Source organism: Monocercomonoides exilis (assembly GCF_001643675.1).
Source record: "Monocercomonoides exilis strain PA203 chromosome Unknown scaffold42-869251, whole genome shotgun sequence".
NCBI classification, from domain to species: domain Eukaryota; phylum Preaxostyla; order Oxymonadida; family Polymastigidae; genus Monocercomonoides; species Monocercomonoides exilis.
Window position 1 is genome coordinate 150,994 of NW_027150587.1, and position 20,481 is coordinate 171,474.

Consider the following 20,481-nt stretch of genomic DNA (forward strand, 5'->3'; position numbering starts at 1 on the left):
TCTCTGATTATGTTAAGACAAACAATGAAAAAGAAAAAAGTGAAAAAGAAAAAATAGACGAAATCAGAAACTATATAGATATGAGATATGTCGGATCCCCAGAAGCATGTTGGAGGTTGTTCGAATATTCGATGCAAAGAATGTCTCACACTGTTGTTCGTTTGGCTGTTCATCTCCCTGACAAGCAGTTTGTTTTCTTTCGTACGGGAAAAGAATATGAAGCCATGGAAAATGCACAACATAGAGATACAACTCTGATTGCATTCTTTAAATTGAATGCTGAGAGTCAAAAGAAATATGGAGAGAACATTTCAGATGATCCCCATGATTCAAGATCTTTGACATATTCAGAGGTTGGAAGCAAATTCATTTTCGACAAAAAGACTCATTCGTGGAAATATCGAAGCTACAAATCAAAAATTGTCACAAGGTTGTACACAGTCAGTCCAAGAGATCAAGAAAGATATTATCTTCGTCTGCTGCTTTTGAATGTTAAAGGTCCAACATCTTATGAGTATCTAAAAACATACGACAACCACATTCATAACACTTTCAAGGAAGCCGCAGCATCCAGAGGTTTGTTATCAGAAGATTTTAACTGGGACCAATGTTTAGAAGAAGTTGCCTCAGTCGGATCACCAAATCAACTCCGAAATGTGTTCGCACAAATTCTGCTGTTCAACAATGTTGTGAATCCAGAGGTGTTGTGGAAGAAATTCAAAAAGAATATGTCCGAAGATTATCTGATGAAAGGAGATGAGGAAAATTCCGCTTATTCAAAAGCTTACTACGATATATACTTTTTATTTCGTTCCGAAAATAAAAATCTTGAAGATCTGATATCTGCCCCTCCCGGACCTACACCCATTAAATGCATTGATGATTTATCACAAGATGATCACAAGTTATTAGCTTCAAGAAATATTCAGTTGCTAAATGAAAAACAAAAGGAGGCATTTGAGAGTATCAAAGAGAGCATTCTGAGTTCATCCCGAGGTTCGACAGTATGCAATTGTCATTTTTTGGATGGACCTGGTGGAAGCGGAAAAACTTTTCTATATAATGTAATTTACCATTATTTGTCTGCACATTCAGTTATATGCCAATGTGTTGCTTGGACTGGGATCGCCGCAACTTTGCTTCCAAAAGGGAAAACTGTTCACTCTCTTTTTCGTCTTCCTGTGCCCATTGAGGAACATAATGCAATTTCTCTTATGGAACTGAATTCAGAAGAAGCCCAATCATTAAGAAAAGTGAAATGTGTTATTTGGGATGAGGCACCAATGGCTCCGAAATATGCATTAACTGCTATCAATATTCTTCTTCAAGATCTACATGAGAACAAGGATTTTTTTGGAGGAGTTTTGATGGTTTTGGGAGGAGATTTTAGGCAACTTCCACCGGTTGTGAGAGGTGGAGGAAGGCAAGAAATGATTTCTTGCAGTATCAAAAGTTGTGATCTATGGAGTTCGTTTCAGGTCCATTCCCTATCAACAAACATGCGGACAGGAGCAGATACAGCTTTTGCAAGCTTTCTCAGAAAAGTTGGTGATGGAGATTTGTCGATCATGGATAAAAACAAAAAAATTGATGTCTCACGGTGGCGAATAAATGAGGATCAATTAATTCAAAGAGTGTTCGGAAACAAATTCAACGACATGGAAGAAATAAAAATGATGAAAGATCGTTGTATATTATGCACAAAAAACGATGACACATTTGAAGTGAATAGTCAAATACTAGATCTTATTAATACAGAATCAAGAACTTACACCAGTGCAGATTCAGCAGAGTTTGAAGATCCCAATGACGATTACACATCATTTAGTATTGAATATCTTAATTCACTGACTCCTTCTGGATTGCCACCGCACCAGCTTCATTTTAAGGTTGGAGCAATTGTTATTCTGCTCAGAAATTTGGACCTCGCTAATGGCCTTTGCAACGGAACAAGGCTAATAGTGGAGCAGCTGGGGAAGCAGTGTATAAGATGCAATCCAATTTCGAATTTGTTTGATAAAAATTCTTCTGTAATTCTTGCTCCAATACTTACAACAGCCAGAGACAGGACGCTGCCATTTTGTCTCAAACGCCTGCAGATCCCGGTTCGGGTTTCTTTTGCTATGACCATTAACAAAGCGCAAGGGCAATCTTTTTCACACGTTGGGTTGTATCTTCCAAACCCAGTTTATTCTCATGGTCAACTGTATGTTGCCATGAGCAGATGTCATTGTAGCAAAAATTTATACATTGCACTCCCTCATAAGAGAGAATATCAACAAAACAAGGTAGTGAACATCGTATATAATGAATTAATTCAATAACGAACTGTTTTTGTCAACGCATTTCCGAAATCAGACTTTTTGACAGTTTGTGTTATTTTATTTTATTTAATTCATTATAAATAATTTCTCTGTTTATTTAATAAATAGCAATTATTTCCACTATTAAATTTCCATATTTCTTTTTTTTCTTTTTGATCCATGAATTTTTTCATTCATATATGATAAATATAAGTTTGATCTATTAAAAATATTGTTTTTTTGGAGAAAAAAAGCAAAACATTAAAAAATAAACAAATTATTATACATACAGAAACCAATATCAACTTTTTAAGAGGAAATATGCGTCAATTTGTTTTCACAAAAGGAGAAAGAAAGGTTTTTGCATTTGTTAATTCAAACGAAGTGATAATTTCTATGTATTATCATAAAAATAAAACATCAACGATTTTTTCAGGTCTTTGTTGAAATAGCTGTTGTTTATTTTCAATTATCACAGTTTTGTTCGATTGTTGTTTTAACATCATTTATGTTATCAGAAAATTATTTCTAAATAACAATTTTTCCACATTTCAATTCTTTCAATACAAATATTTATTTGTGACTTATGTTTTTATATTGCATTTCTTTTGTTTATTCATTTTGAAATTAAAAAGTTTGGATTTTTTTCGGAAAGAAAAACATTGAATTATTTGTTTTGTGGATGATATCAAATTCGTGTTATAATAAGAATAACTTTGTCTCATAATCAAGAAAGTCACTATTTCAAAAAAGTCCAATTTTCTGTTGAGTATTTTATCGGATAGTGGATCATTCATTTTTTTTAATTCTTTGAATAATATTTTCTAACTAAGTTGAGCAATTTCCAACAATGCAGTTATTTATTTTTTCACAAGTTTAACTTTGCAATAATATTTTGGAAAAATCGAAAAAAACAGCTGATCTTACAAAAATAAACTATTTTTCATTGTTAGAATACGAATTTATTGAAAAATCACAAAATATTATATGAATAATTAAATATAATTTGAAATTCCAAAAACAACATAAACATAACATCAAAAAAAAAACCAATTAACTTTAAATGTTCTAATCTTTCATTTATTATGAAGAAATTCTATGAAAAACCACAAATTGACTTCAAATTTGAATATTTGAATGAAAATCGATTCAGTTATTAGAAAAGCAGATTGTAACAGCCAATTCTGTTGAAAATGGAGTTAATATTGAAAAAATATAATATTGAATGAAAGATACATACATTCACTTTATGCTATTTAATTTCCAAAATGTGATCACAAGCACTAACCTTTTGGCACCTTCATCACACAGTTGAAAATACAATGGATAAAATGTGCGTTCTGATTATCAAAAAGTGCATCAAAGCAACATATTGCAATTAAAAACATGAAACATACATGCAATTTTCATTAAAAAATCTTAATTGATTAATAAAATTCTTGTGATGTTTTCATTGAAAAAATTTACATTATCATGGGATGATTTGATCAATTTTTTATTTTTTTCAACTTTTTGAGATTAATCAATTTTGAGTATTAAATGTGAATTATAATCGCATATTAAATAAATTTGACTGTATAAAATAAAATAAAATCTCCAATTTCAATTTTCTTTATCATCTTGAAAATACAAGAAAAGTTTATTTGAAAATTTTTTAATTTTTTTTTAAATGAATAATAAAAAGCTGCAACTCACATATTGACGTGTTAAGCAATTGTTCTGATGCAAAATGCAATATTTTTTGCGATTCATCTTCCTAAAATTACAATTTGAAAAAATGTGCGAAAAATTTTATTTTTCTCAATAATATTTTTTTCTTCTTCATATTGAATATATTTGATTTTTTTGCAAAACCAACTTTCAAATGTTAAATATCACAAATAAAAAATGACCAACATTTGTTTGTTTCATATGGTTCAAAAAATGAAAACTTTTGATTTTTTTGTTGATTTTTATTAAATTTTTTTTTTAAGCTTTATGTCATTTAAAAATTTTTCGATTAATGTTTCAGATAATGAGTTTTGACAGCACAAATACCCAGTTTTTAACATATTTATGATGTAATGCGTGCTTTGCACGCATTACATTTCCAATAAACATATATATAATTTTTGATCAAAAAATTTCCATAAAAAAATATATAGAAAAATTCAATTCTTTCAATTTTGTTCGAAATGATACCAAATTGAGAGATACATTTTGTACAAATGTGATGATGACGTGAGTGCACGCCGGCCGCGAGGCAGGCGAATGCAAACTCGTTGTTGATTAACTTTAAATTTTGTATTTTGTAAATTTTTTTTCATTTTAATATATTTTATTTATTTGATTGAATTATAAATCTTTTTTTTGAATTTGCATGTTGAAATAAAAACAAAACGAAATTTTGTTGGAGGAATTATTATTTATTTTAACTGATGAAATTTGATTTGATAGATTGAAATAATTTGCATACAATTTTTATTTATCAAAATTTGAAAATTAAACAATAGAAACATTTTTTAAAAAATGAAGGTTCGTTGAATCAAAATTATGTTTTCTTTCCGTGTGACATTTTTGTTTTTTTCATTTCATAATATTTTCAAAGAAATTATCATTTTAATGTTTACGTGTAAATTAAAAAAATTAAATGACAATCTCTTATGAAAACAGAAATAATAAAACAAGAGACTTAAAATGTTAATTGACAAATGTGAATATTTTTGAAAAAAATATTTATCATTTTCTTGAAATACTTGGTTCAGTGGGAAAAGCCAATTCAAAATCAATAAAAAAATGTAATATCTCGTTAAATAATAAGTAAAAAATTTTTTAACTAACCGGTAAGAAATTGAATCAACTTTGTTAAAATCGGTTATACAAGTGCTGAAGCCATTTCACACTTCTCAGCTTTTTGTTATTTGAAACGAAAAAAGGCATATGTTGAAATTTTTTTGTAAAGTTCCTTTTGTTTTATTTTCAAATAAAATAAAATTTTCTTATTTCGATCAAATTTCTGTTCCCAATCATGAAAATTTGAAAAAATGGAAATAACAACATTGTCAATATTTTATTTTCATAACAGCAAATTTTAGTTTATGAAAACAGAAATTTGATTGAAAAATGAAAAATTTATTTTATTTGATAATTTAACAAAAGGAACTTTTCAAAAAAATTTAGACATCTGATTAATAAATGGTACAGATTTGGGTGATTTTTTTTGATATCATAATTTTTTACGATGAATGATCAATTCCCATAATATATATATATGTCAATCAGGAGAATAAAATACATTTATTGTTTGACTTATTTTTTTGACTGAAATGAATGGATTTTTAAATAATTTATCGAATATGTGCATAAATAAAAGTTCCATAAAAAATTTTTTTTTGTTGTTCATTTTTAAATTTGTTTTATTTTGTTAATATGGAGGTTCTCAGGTTTGAAATTTTTCTTTTGTTAGTTCAAAAGTTTAAATTCTTAAACTATTCTTTTCTTTTGTTTGCATACTCGATTATTTCACTTTATCTTTAAACTTTTCATTCATTTCTTATTTTTGTTTCACAAATCAATTTTGAATATAATTCAATTGAATATATCAATCTTTGATATTCAAGGAAGTTTTCAATTAGACGAAAAGAGAATATAACACAGAAATTGTTGCAGGATAATGAATAATAGTTATATGGGTGAAAATTTTTGAAAAATCACTTTTTTTTAGCCTGATCTATCCCACAAAAAATCAGAATTTTATTTTTATTAACCGTAATTTATTCAGAAATAATTTATGCACTCTATTTTTCTCTTTGGAAGAGTTTGACGTCTTATTATTTACAAAATTCTTTGTTAACACTAACTGATGAACACAAAAACTCTAGTTCATTCGTATTTTTTCGTGTTATTTACCTACAACGTATTCAACATAAATTTTCATTTGTAACTTTTTCAATGAAACGAGTTTCACTTAAATTATATTTGAGTTATAACAATTATTATTAATAAAATCTAATTCGTAAAAGAATTAATTTTATAATTACTTTATATCTGGAGATTTAAAAATGTTTGAATTAACAATTTTTCGACTTTTTCACTTTCAATGAATCCTAAAATACTCAACTATAATTTAGAAAGAACTCATTTACATATTTATTGAAAAGCATAAGAAGATTATTGTTCATTTAAGCAAAAACAAAAAAGAATTAATAAATGATACAAAAATTATTATTTATATAAGAGATAAATACAGAAAAGGAAGTGAGAATAAATTATTTGTTTTTTCATCTCTTATCATTCATATAGCTGTTGAATTCTTCGTTTTTATAAAATTTTTATCATCTTCTTCAATACGTGCAGATCATAGATCAGCTTTGTCATCATGAAGGCGAAAAAGCGGAGAGATCAAGGTTCTTGATGTGTTTGTGCATTCATCAGGATAATCATCTGCTCCTGCCATTAACCCTTCGGATGCCTCGGAGACATTGGAATTCACATCGATAGAATCAATGAACTGAATCGAGAGACAGCAGAGGATTGTGGTGCTTGATGCAGCTGAAGTGGATGAAAACACAAGAAGCTGTTTCTGAGAGTGCTGCAGGCACAGAGTGGTTATATTGTGCGCTTTCTTCAATGCTTTTTGTTACACCAGTAACACTGTTTAAGTTGCTTGCAGAGGCGAAGCTGTTTGACGAAGTGATGAGGCGAAGGGTTGCAGCGAATAAAGAAGAGGAGAGGATAATGTGAAGGTGCTGGAGGTGGAGGGGTTGGGAATGGATTGTGAAGTTTTGAAGTCTGCAACAATTGTACTTGCAGTGCCGGAGGAAGGAGAAAATGTATTCGGAATTTTTCACGCTGCTGCAAAAGTTCCGATGTAATGAGGAGATATCGATGCAGATGAGCTGGCCGGTCGAACATCTGCTTGAGTAGGACCAAATAGTCCGGATGAAAAAGATGAAGATTTTGTAACCAAGCTAGAAGTTCAACGCAGTGGTGAAGGAGCTGCATGAGTAGCTGTCAATGATGAAGGAGAAAGAGGATCCAATGGATGCAGGGACTGAGAAGGAAAATAAGCGCTGAATACAGTGGGGAGCGCAGGTGAGTGGTGAAAGCGAGATAAAGCTGGTGAACTTGTGGTTTCCGCTTTCCATTCTATCTTTCTGGCTTTTGTATGTCACGGGGAGGTTCCGTTTTCGTTTTCATTAATTCTGCTGTTTGATCTGTGAACAAAGTGCTACGAGAAGTTTGCAGCGAACATCGGGGATGGCAGCACTTTTTTGCTTGGGCTGGAAACCATTTGAAATGATATTGTTGTGATTGTTTGGAGCAAGATGAGTGTTGCGGGAGAAGTGAGCAGCGGTGGGAGAAAGAACGCTTTTGCGAGGGAAGAGTATAAGCAACTGAACGGTAGAAGATTAGCAAAATGATGAAGGAAACGAAGATGCTGACTTCGCTGTAATGACGCAGGAGCAGACGATATGCGTACAGAAGGCTCAGTTCAAGAAGGTTATTGCAAAGCAGCAGATGGAGCTTGCGTTTAAAATTAGCAGGTGCAGAAGAAAATGAAGTCATTAAAAGAAGAGATGATGGAGCGTCTGATCAGCGCAGTGTCTTTGTTGCTGTAACAGGTTGCGTACGAAACTGTGTACGTGCTTCGGATGCTACCCATACAGCGGTTGTCTGTGCGGATGGAGCGGCTGTAGACACCGCTGAAGACTGGACTGCTACAGATACTGGTGTGGACGCTGAAGACTGTCCAGGGAATTTATGGAGAAAAGATATTGGTAAATTTGAGCGATGGCAGTGCTGTGTGGGCAGAGGTGGGGGCTCGGATGCACGGGTTTGAGAACTTTGTGTGCATGTACATGCAGAAGAAGTCCGCAGAACAGAAGAAGAGCGAGGTGGAGTTGTGGACGATTGTCTTCGAGGTGGAGCTGTTCTGGAAGGATTTTGTGGAGGTGTGCCTGTTAGGGAAGTTTGTACAGGAGGAGTTCACGGTAAACGCGTTGCTGTTCTTCTGGTGCTTCTATTCGATGTTGTTTAGTAAGCTGCAGTCGGAAAAAGGTGAGGAAGAGTTATCTGTGTTTTTTATGTTTTTATCGAACTTCTATCGGGTTGAAGCAGCGATGCGGAAAGAGGAGAAAAGGTTCTGTGATGTCAAATGTTAAAAAAATGCATTGACTTCTTCGTGTTCGTCTTCGTCATCGGGTGTGGCTAGTTGAGTCATCGCGAACGATGATGTGGAGTTTCTTCGATATGTATCATTTGCGAAAACTGCCAACACTGTTGCTGCTGATCTTCCGGTTAGCTTGCTGGTTGTTTGGTTGCTGTCTGTCGTTGTTTTCATAGGTTCTGGAGGTGTGCCAGTGCACTTTCTTCTTCATGCAATGCCTGAAGCTTCCGAATGAAAGCGATGCTGCCTGCGCTGTTGCTGCGAATCTTTGGTGATGAGAACCTGCGGCCTCTGTACTGTGTGCAGTCGTTTGCGTTGTGCTGGAGGCGTGTAAGCGCAATGGCTTCTTCACACTGTTTCTGATGCATCCAGATGTGTGCGATGCTGTTAACTGCAGATCTCCTCTCTTTTTTGTCACAGAACAGCTCAGTTGTGAAGATGGTTTGCAGGCACTGGTTGATCAGGTGCAGGTGCTTTCGTGGGCGTCGGCTGGAGCAGGGCTGAATCGAAGTGTCGATGATGTGCTGTCGGTAGTAGGGCGGCGATTGAAGAGGGAACGAGGTTGGAGGAGCAATCAACGATGGTGTGCTGCTGGGGAACGGGCAGCGTGTGGAGCTGCTTCACAAGCCGATGGCATGGCTGAGCGAAGGGGAAAATTAGCCAATGTATTGTCATGCTTCATCATCAGCATCTACTTCTTCAGCATAGTCCAAACAAGTTCTGAGTTGCAAAGAATTGGAAATCGACAATATGCTGCTGTCCTTTGGGCGTGCATCTGGCATGATCGATCCTTCCATTTCTCCTCCTTCATTTTCATAGGAGTTATTACATCCATCACAATATCCTTCTTTTCCATATTCTTCTTTTTCTTCTTCTTCCTTTTCTTTCTTTTTTCCCTTTCTCTTGACTCATCTTCAAAAATTCCTCAAATTTCTATTTTCATTTTTCATATTTTCTTTCTTTTCATTCAAATCATCTCTTTCATTCAAATTTCTAATGAATATCTGCTTCTTCTCATTCATTTGCCAAATTTCTTCTTCTGCTATATCATCAACTTCTATTTCCCTCTTTTTGCATTTAACAAGATTCTTCTTATATGTCTTCCAAAACCTTCAAAAAAGAAAAAAAAAAATATCTTTTTCCCCCCTCATTTATTTTTTGCTCCTGCTCACTCCTCCATGCGCCCCTTCAATTGTTGTTTTCTGACTTCTTTAATGCATTTTACATCCTCTCTTTCCACATTCTATAGGCATATATTTGCAGTGAATATTCCTTAAAAAATATTTTAATTACAACAAAAATAATAACAAACGATGAAATTAAAAATAATTATAACAAAATAACCTATTCTTTTAATGATAATCATACTTCTCAAACTTTCTTCTTCTTCTCCAAATATTGCTCCGTTTTGCTAACAAAACCCATCTGTCTCTTCTTCATTTCCTTTCTGCTTCCTCAAAAAATTGTTTATTTGCAATCCTTGGCCCTGCTCCACTCAAATAACCTTCACAAATTCCATAAATAAATAAATAGACGATGAGGAGGAGGATGAAAAAGAAGATAATGAATTCAAACTCTTCAGTTAATTGATGTTGCTTATTTTCATGTTAGGGATACAGATTTTTGGTGGAAAAGGCTTGAATCCATCATTACAGTTTATATGCATGCAATAAAAATAAATGATGTAGACAAATGTTCAACGGAAAATAAATCAGTCCATCTAAAATACTCAAAATGTAAATGTTTAAAATTAAAATTAACTGAAACATTCTTAAATTACCACGCTTCGAAATTTCACTTTGTTTTTTTAAAAGAATAACGGACTGTTTTTCTTCGAAAATCTATATCTTCTTGCATGTATCAATTTCAATAAATATCGCATTTATTCTGATCAGAAAATACAATAAAAAATGAGCTGTTCAAATTAACGATAAACATAATTCTAATGTTCGAATATTCAGTTTATTCTACGAATATTAGCTTTTGAAGGCTGAACTTGCAAAGTGATTTATTTTTAAAAATAATAATGGATTGAATTTTTTGATCTGTGGTGATTTTTCAAAAATTTTCTCCCAAATCGTTTTATTTTCATTTTTGTTCTTGTTTTTTGCAATTTTCAATTCTCATTTGAAAACTTTTAAAGTGTCAAGTGGTTCCATTCTATTTTCAAAAAGTGACAGTAGATGCAAATAAAAAACCCAAAACCACAGACATTTTTTTCAACTTAATTGAATTTGTTTTTTCTTCATTGTTATCAATGTGAAACAAACAACAGAAAGCAACGAATTATTTTCAACATTCATCATCAAATGTCAAAATAGTTTCATTTCGCAAAAGAGAAATCAAATGAAAACATTAGTGGAAAAAAAAAGGTGAAATGTGCAACATTTTATAGATAGATTAGAATTTTAAAAAGAAAAACATTGTTTGAAACAAAAAACAGAAAACTTTTTTCACAACTGGTAAGATCGAATCAAAATGGATTCAAAAAAGGCAAAAAAAGATGATTCAAAAAAACCTATTCTATCATCAGAAACATCAAAATTGCTTATTTATGAAAGATACAGATAAACTTTTTGCTTAAAAAGATGCATTGAATTCGAGTATATGAAAAAGAATTTTAAACAGTAATTTAAATAAAATATAGTATAACATGTATGAAATTATGAAATACCTCAAAAGAGGATCCAATACCAACAGATTTATGATTCAAAAAAAAAGAAAGGAAAAATATAAAAAATAAAAAAAAAAAGAAAAAAAAATAAAAAAAGAAAAATAAAAATTGATAAAAATTTAAAGAAAGAAAGATGAGAAAGAAGAGAAAGAGAAAGAGAAAGAAGATAAAAAGAAAAAGAAAGAAGAGAAAGAGAAAGAAGATAAAAAGAAAAAGAAAGATGAGAAAGATGAGAAAGAGAAAGAAGATAAAAAGAAAAAGAAAGAAGAGAAAGAAGAGAAAGAAAAAGAGAAAGAAGATAAAAAGAAAAAGAAAGATGAAAAAGATGAGAAAGAAGAGAAAGAGAAAAAGAAAAAAGATAAAAAGAAAGAAGAGAAAGAGAAAGAAGAGAAAGATAAAGAGTTGGAAAAAATAGAAAGTTTTTATAATAATGAGATTTACAAAAAAACAAATAAAAATCAACAAATAAATAAAACAGAAGAACTCAACTGTGATAATGTTCGTAATAATCCTAATGTTAAAAACAAATAGACAAGTAATTAAAAAATAATTGAAATAAAATATTAAAAGTTCATAGAAAAAACGATAAAAACATCAAACGAAAGAAGAAAATTTTCGAATAAAATCGAGAACGACACATGAAAAAAGACAAAAAAAGAAAAAGAAGATAAAATAATACAAACTATAATACATAATAAATAAATGAATAAAAAAATAAATAAATGAATAAATAAATAAATTAATAAATAAATAAATAAATAAATAAATAAATAAATAAATAAATAAATTAATAAATAAATAAATAAATAAATAAATAAATAAATAAATAAATAAATAAATAAATAAATAAATAAATAAATAAATAAATAAATAAATAAATAAATAAATAAATAAATAAATAAATAAATAAATAAATAAATAAATAAATAAATAAATAAATAAATTAATAAATAAATAAATAAATAAATAAATAAATTAATAAATAAATAAATAAATAAATAAATAAATAAATAAATAAATAAATAAATAAATAAATAAATAAATAAATAAATAAATAAATAAATAAATAAATAAATAAATAAATAAATAAATAAATAAATAAATAAATAAATAAATAAATAAATAAATAAATAAATAAATAAATAAATAAATAAATAAATAAATAAATAAATAAATTAATAAATAAATAAATAAATAAATAAAACATAAATAAAATAATCAATTTCAATTTCGAAATATAATCCACTGTTTTTTTTTTTTAAAAAAAAAAAAAAAAAAAAAAAAAAAAAAAAAAAAAAAAAAAAAAAAAAAAAAAAAAAAAAAAATTTTTTCCCCTTTTTAAATCATAAACACACTCAGAAAAAGCCTGCTGTTGCGTTTGCGTATTAACTCAACTTCCTCCGAATGCATTGCTTCCACTCATTCCACTCATCCCAGGCCAAGCAAAAGGAGAAGGAGAAGGTTGACTTTGCACTGTCGAAGGAGGAGAAGTTTGGAATGGCTGATTAAATTGAGCTTGTTGCATTGGTTGAGAAGGAGCAGAGCTAAAACCAGTCCAGGCTGTGCTATTTAGAGAGGAGGAGGAAGGGGAAGGGGAAGGGGAAGGAGAAGAGGAAGAAGAGAAGAAGAAACCAGGAGTAGAAGAAGAAGAAGAAGAAGAAGAAGAGGTTGAGTTTATTGCACCAATGTTTTGTTGCATTAAAGGAGAAGGAGAAGAAGAAGATATTGTTGATGAAGGAGAAGGTGTGGTGAAGAACGAGAGGAAATCGGTTGAATTAGAAGAAGAAGAAGAAGTTGGAGCAGGAGCTGGGGCTGTGGGCTGCGATACAGCAGGCGTTGCTGAAATTGTAACATACGGAAATAATCATATAGAAAATTAATTAATAAATAAAATTATTATTATTATAAATTTTATGAAATACAAAATAAAATAAAATTAATGTAATAATAATAATTATAAAAAAAATAAAAAATAAAAAATAAATAAATACAAAATAAATTGACAAAAAAAATAATACTTTTGTGGTTCATGAATATAGACATTGGCGGACCTGGGAGGCTGCAGTCCGTATCCAGGTCCGAATGTGGCAAGAGTTAATTGCCACATTTATTATCTGCAGTCTTGTTTAACTTCTATACCATAAAAGTTGGCTAAGCATACGCTGTAATGCCTCGTTATTTATTTGCATATTAAGAATCTTAAAAATTTGAATCAAAAAAGTTTTAATCAGAAATCAGAGAATTAGAAAAAGCACATGAACGGCAGGAATTATCAAAATAGTTACAAAAATGGTTATTACTACGAACAGAATCACGGTTAGCTACAACATGCGTGGATTTAATACTTGAAAATTTTGAACCACAAGAACAAGAATTTAAAACAGAACAATCTCGAATTAATGAGCATCTTTTATTCAATAAATTTTCTGTAATTTTTGATAAAGAGGCAGTGTTTGCAGTTTTCATTTGATATGAAAAAGGTTTTCTTTCACTGGATAATTTTTCCTTTTTTGCAACCATTTCAATATCAATCAGAACCCTTTGTGAAGTCAAGCTAACTGCTGATGCGAAAACATGCTTCCCTTTTTTTTCAAAAAATAAATAGTTCCTCATGCATTTGATTGTAAGTGAAGGCGAAATACAAATATCACTCGGTATATATTCTTCGAAGAATCGTTCATTACAGGATGACATTTGATGATTGAACGATGACGATGATTTGTTTCCTTTCAAATTGTTATGAAATGAGAAAGAATTTTGAGAAGAAGCTGCAGAATCGAAATGATGAGTGAAAAATGAAATCAAATCTTGAATTGTTTCAATATTTAAATTCGAAGAGTTGTTAATCACATTTGTAAATGTACCAAATTCACCATCGCAGACATTTTTACCATGATGTTCTGCAAAGAAGTTGATTTCAGTTCGAATTTTTCTGAATACACGTGAATGAGTGGATAAAATGAAATGGAGAAGAAACCTATTACGATTGTGAGGGCCAGCGTCACAGAAAAACTTTATAGTTTTGGCATTTTTGTAGAACTCCCTTCGAAAAACAGACTCCAGACATTCGATTACAAATCTGAAGTCGTTTGAAAGACAAGTGGAGAAAAAATTGAATGTTTTTTTGGATATGACGTTGTTGATAAGTTGGAAGGTGATCACTGAGAATTGAGAGATTTGCTGATGATTAAAAAATTCCTGTTGAAGTTGATTTTGACGAATTGGAATCATCCATTTTTCCTAAAAATCGAATATACAGACTATTTCTCCTTCTTTTATATTTCTAACACTTTCATTGAAATATTGCCTTTGCAATTGTGCGAATAATTGATGCTTTTTCAAGACTTCAATTGTGTTAATTTCATTTTTTGATGGTATTCTTTGGTGAGAAGATGACATCAGCCTTTTTTTTATTTTCTCCAATTACTGACAATATTTACATAAATCAGTCCTTCTTTTAAATTTGATGAAGTTTTTTGTGAGTTTGTAAAAATAAGATAAAGACAGTTTAATGTTTGTTTCTTCAACAAAGTGTTTCCATAACTCTTTCTTCGTTTGAAAAATCAAACGTTTTTCAAAAGGAGGAAATATTAGAGGGATATGTTTTGACTTGGAAAACAAATACTGTTGAAGAAAAGTTGAAGATGAATTAAAAGAAGCAGATGATAAGGAGTTACCATTGATTGATGAGAATTGAGCTCCTTTTGAAACAGATGAGATATTGAAGAGTTTTGATGAAGAATTTATAGTAGAATTAAGAGAGGAAGAGAATGCAAGAGTTGAGGATTTCTTTTTATTAAATGAATATGACAAAGAGTTGATTGCTTTATTATTATTATGATGTGTTAAGTGAATTGATTTGTTCGGTTCTTGTTTTGTGGAATTGTTGTTTTCATTTGAATATTATGCAATGGAAGAACATGACGGTTTCCTCGAACAAAACAAATGAGTTGTGAGATGTGAGTTTATGTTGTCTGAAATATTTGAATGAGAAAGGATATTCGATGAACTTTCAATTGATTGCAACGAATGGTGAAATGGATCCATCACAACATTTTGAGCTTTTGGTGAAAGAACTAGGTGAGGTGATTTCGAAGAAGCATTTCCTTTTGTTGAAGCGTAATTCTACATCAGAACATTGTTTGACATGTGTGGACTGATTGAGTGAATAGTGGAATGTGAAATGATTTCTTCATTAAACAGGTCAACAACACTTTTAACATCATCTTCAATTTCATTTGTTGTTCTTAAATCCCTCCTTGTTTTGTCTTTCAAAATTGATGCGTCTTCCAATGAATTTCCAACTGAATAAATTGAGGTGAAAATGTGATTGTTGTTGGAATTAAGCTTTTGAGAAGGTGAAGTTGACAAAGTTGAAGTGAAATTTGCAGGAGGTAAAAATGATGCATGTGAGGATAATAAATATTTTCCTGGATTTGATAAAAAAGAAACAGATGAATTGAAAGGATTTGGATTATGATCAAAGAATAATGTTGTCGATTTCCCGTTTTTATCAGTTGTTGAAAGATGGAGATTTCCTATTGGTTGAAATGAAGATTGAATTGAAGAAGATGATGAACATGAAATGTTTAAAGAGTTGCAATTTTTTGGTTTATAATTTGGATAATTAGAAGAAATTGTTTGTTGAGTTTCGAACGGTTGAGATGAAAAGTCAATTGATTTTGTTAACCGATTTAAAGAAATATCATCAATTCCGCCTTTGAACAAATTGTAAATGTGAGAGGAAGATTCTTCAATTAAATAAAGTGAAAATGATGGTCAAAATCCTTCATTGAACAATGATTTCCATCTGGAATTATATTCTACTTTTCTCACAGAACGAGTTCAAGCATCATTGCATATGGTCCAATATTCTATTGATCCATCCTTTGAAAGAACAAATGAAATGTAGTGGCCATGGTATTGGTCTATTCATTTGAAAAGAATTTGTCCCATAAACATATAACATGCATTTTGCATTGATTTCACTGAAGGATTGATTCTTGAAAAATGTTCGTTGCACGACTTGTGAACTGTTTGACAGTTATTTTCATCTGAATCAATAATTATCATCTTTGGGGGAATGACGTTAGGAAAATAATTGTATTCGTGAGATATGCCTAATAGTTTCGGAAATTTTGTTATTTCATTCCATTTTTGAAATTCACACTTATCCTTACATATTTCACAGAACACTCTATTTGGGTGCCTCATTTTTTCTTTCGAAAAAAATTTGATGAATCCTGTGTAAATTGAAGAATCGTTGATAATCACATAATTAGAAAAACCTAAATTACTTGACGACAAAGTGCCGCATTTCAAACATTTCTTGTGAACTGACCCATCCACGCTCGTCCATTGTTTGTCAACCAAATCGTCTTTCAAAAGCATTTCCATTAAATGATCAAATGCTTCACAAACATTTTGCTGCTGTCTTTTGCCTCGCGAAAACGAAATGTCCCACTAATCAATTAATTCTGATGTCCAAGATGAAATAGGAAAGTGATTGCAGATGAGCTCATTGCAAACGTTTATCAACTCCGCAGAAATGCCACTTCTCACGTTGCATAATTCCTTTTTAATGCCGGAATGTATTACAGTTGATAAACATTGAAGAAGTGATGAAAGATAACAAGTGTTCCCTAGATTTCTAAGCCCCAACCTTTTGGTAAAGTGATAATCACTATTAACAATCGGTTGCTCTTTGATTACAATTGATTTATCAGTTTTTATTTCATCGTTTTCGTTCCTTTTTTTTGTTTCTTTGTCTTCTTTGCTGATATTTGAGTTCGTTGAATCAAAACACGTTTCACTCCGAGAACAGGTTTTATTTTCTTGTATTGATTCAGTGTTTTTCGTGACCTTTTGAAGAAGAATTGGTGAAACGAATGGAGATGTTGATGCAGGATTGAAATATCTTTCTTTTCGAACATCGTGATGAAGCATTAATATTGAACTTGAAGAATTCGTGCTTATTGAATGATCTAATTTTTTGATTTCAAATGTTTTAGCATTTTGAAATTTTGAATTCTTTTCTTCAAAATATCGAAGTTCATGAGGCTTCACAAGTGTTGGCGAAGGAGGAGCAAGAAGAAGATTTCCATCATCAATATTCAGGTTCTTGACTGACAAATTACTAGATGGAAAGGATTTTCTGTTGACATTTTTTGACTGATCAGTATTTTAGTTAGCATGTCGATGTTGTTTATTATCTTTTATGTGAGTAACATGATGATCTATTTCCGATTTCGTAATGTTAATATGCAATTTGGGTTTCAAATTGAGTTCCGGCTTTATCTTTATTTCTTTATTCCATATTTCTTCGTCCAAGCTCTCTTCATAATTTTCATATTTTTGCTTTTTCTTTTTCGTAATTGATAACGAAGTTTCTGATGAATGGTTTTTCATCCATTCATTCCCCACGCACCAATCTGAATAACTCAAGCCTTTGGAAAATAAAAATCAAACACGATCACAGAAATGAAATTTTTTAAAAACCAAATACCTTTTCTACGTGAAGGAATTTTAGGAGGAATGGGGATTTTTATTTCGTCTTGGTTTTTTTTTCTCGTTTGCTTTGCATGATTTATTTTTCCTTGGGTTACGTCATACCCAAAGGAAAGCAAACGATCGTAATTGTGATGTTTTGATAAGGCTTGCAACATTGTCGTTTGAGTGTGAATTGGGGCGTTATTGTAGGCTGTTGCTAACTCTTCAAGAAGTTCATGATACTCTCCTATTTTCATGTTTGCATTTAATAATAATTAAAACAAATCATTATAAAAGAGCATATTAATGAATTTTCACATAACTTTGAAATCAAAAAATAATGAACCACACCATTCAGCCTCTTTTTTACTTCTTCCGCAAAGGATGCTGCGCGGCGATAGCTTTCGAGGATATACAACAACAGTTCCACCTTGTCCTTTCCCCTAATGCGCTCAACCTCTGCCCACAAAACATCTGCTCTTGAATGAAGAGTTGATCGTTGAAGATTTGATGTTGAAAAATTCATTATAATTGCAACCTTCTTATGGGTGAAAGATTTTTTTCTTTGAAGAAAAGCAAAAAGATAATAAATAAATATCCTCTTGAAATTAATTAAAACAAATTCTGCTTTGAAAATTTTATAAAATATAATATTCGCATTCAACTTAGGAAGCAGTACAATTGAAATGCATTTTTCTGATTTTGACAATTATTGATCAATATGGAATCATTGTTATTCAATAGCAATGAACGTAAATGAATATTTGTTTTTTCAGAAGGATTAATGAAATCAGCAGCTGGAGAAGAATTTGGTAGTTGTTTTAGATATGAAAGGATTATTTCACACAACACTCCACGGGAACAGTGGATAAAAGAAGTTCATTCTCTTGAATCACTATTTGAAAACACTCTTTCCAAAAAAGGTTAATGAAAAATAGGAGAATAAGAGGATGAGAAAATTTTGAGTGAAATACATGAAACTGTGATATTTCAAAAATATAAATGTAGTGCTTGAAGAAGGAAGAACGCGATTATTGAAAAGAGGAATTTTCAAATATCTGTTTCGAACGGAACCAGGAAAAGAAATACGAGTCAAATGCTTCGTAAGTATTTGTTCACCTCTCTTGAAATATAAACGCTTATAGCGTCTGCCGACAGAACTCTCAATGCAAAAGCACGCTTCGAAAATGGAGAAGCAGAATATGCTGGAAGTTGTTTGAAGGTCGGCTCTCGGATTACCAGACTATCAAGCATGACAAGATCTGCGAACAGCTATGTGAATGGTCGTGTGAAACAAGGAATACAGAGATGACAAGCATAAGGTCTAACTGACAAAGTGATTTTGGGGGTAGCATCCATTTTTGCCACATGAAGAGCACAATACACAGCTGTCTCCAGAATATGCGTTGTTCAAAAGAATTCCCACAGCTTCTTTCGTCACAAAAAGCGTCCACAACTTGTGCAAACAGGAAAACTATCTCCTGAGACATGCATCCTCGTGCTGGACAATTCACAAATGTTTTTTTATCCACTTCATCATTGTCACTTCCGTTCCTTTTTCCATCTTCAATCTTTTTTGATGATGAAGAAAGAAATGATTGTTTTTATTTTGATATTTCTTCAAATGTTCCACTCATTTCAATTGGTATTGGAGACGAAGAGAATAAGGCAGTATGTTTCTTATCTTTTGTTTTTGCTTTCACTTAATTGAGAAAAGGAAGCTTCTTCAGATCCTCAGAAAATGTTACCATCGGTGCTTGACCCGCCCCCTGGTGCCAAACCCGCCCCCTCTCAATGAAGCATTCTGTTGTTTTTTATTATAATGAACAATAGAAATAAAAACATTTCAAAAACAATCGAAATTGTGTAAAATAATGAAAGAACAATCGTTATTTTTCTTCATCATGTCTTCTTCCAGTGAATGTTGCTATTTTATATTTCATTCACATATTTGATTTTCTGCAAAAATTTTGAAAGTTGATAATTTCAGTTTCAATAAAGATATATATTTCCAAAATATCAAACCATGCATCTGAAAAGGATTGCCTATGACAGAAACGTTAATTTTGATAATTCTGAAGAAATTGATCATTCCCTATTTTGATGACTGAAAAACTTGAATTATCATCAACTCAGTTGCACAGAGTTCTTGCAACTATGGAATATCGCTAATTCAAATCCCCCTCGAAAAAGCTTTTCGTGATTCGACAAAGTTTTAAAGTTAAATATTCAACTGCCATTAAAGCAAAAGTTGTGTCAAAAGATGCATGGAAAAGAGGGACAAGAGCGAAAAGAGCTGGCAGAGAGATAGGAATGAATGGACATCCAAAAATATTCACAGACAACCAGTTGGAAACAATCGAAAACCAAGTTTTGGTTCTTTTATCTAACCAAACAATTGTTCGAATTCGTGATGTGCAAAACATGGTTTGTAATATTTTTTTCATGTTTTTTCTAACTTTTTTGAATGTTTCAGTGTGTCTATCTGATTGAAAATGAGCCAAAATCAAAGAATGAATTGAAAATGATTAATAAAATATAAACATACAAATTTATTCAACGAAGCGAAATTTTGAAAGCCGCTATCGCAAGACCAATAGAAGTTGCAAAAATTTAATCACAGTCTCATGAAAACATTAGTGGATGATTTTCAGAACTTTTCAACAAAATTTCGAACTATTTCAAAACATCATCCGATATATACAATTGCGACGAATCTTCAATCACTTGCGGGGAATCTTCATCAAAATAAGTTGTTTGCTTCAAAGATCAAACTCCTCCAGCCGTTCCATCGCCTCCAAAAGAACAGAATGCCACAGTTTGCCTCTGTGTCTGCGCTGACGGATCATCGTTGCCTCGTTTTCTTC

At 31.1% G+C, this 20,481-nt stretch overlaps 3 protein-coding genes across 3 annotated transcripts; 1 reads left to right on the forward strand and 2 right to left on the reverse strand.

Moving 5' to 3' along the window:
- Positions 1–80: 80 nt before the first annotated feature.
- MONOS_10893 (putative ATP-dependent DNA helicase PIF1) lies at positions 81–2,324 on the forward strand (the record flags this gene model as incomplete). Its single annotated transcript, XM_067863377.1, has 1 exon — positions 81–2,324. One exon carries the CDS (start codon positions 81–83, stop codon positions 2,322–2,324), a length of 2,244 nt encoding a protein of 747 aa, XP_067722263.1.
- A 5,553-nt stretch (positions 2,325–7,877) lies between these two features.
- Positions 7,878–9,307, reverse strand: MONOS_8778 (uncharacterized protein; the record flags this gene model as incomplete). The annotated part of the gene is made up of 4 exons (XM_067879215.1): positions 7,878–8,242; positions 8,554–8,857; positions 8,905–9,090; positions 9,167–9,307. The coding sequence occupies 4 exons, from the start codon at positions 9,305–9,307 to the stop codon at positions 7,878–7,880; spliced, it is 996 nt and encodes a 331-aa protein (XP_067722264.1).
- A 3,208-nt stretch (positions 9,308–12,515) lies between these two features.
- MONOS_8779 (uncharacterized protein) lies at positions 12,516–13,314 on the reverse strand (the record flags this gene model as incomplete). Its single annotated transcript, XM_067879216.1, has 2 exons — positions 12,516–12,964; positions 13,287–13,314. 2 exons carry the CDS (start codon positions 13,312–13,314, stop codon positions 12,516–12,518), a joined length of 477 nt encoding a protein of 158 aa, XP_067722265.1.
- Between the last annotated feature and the right edge of the window lie 7,167 nt (positions 13,315–20,481).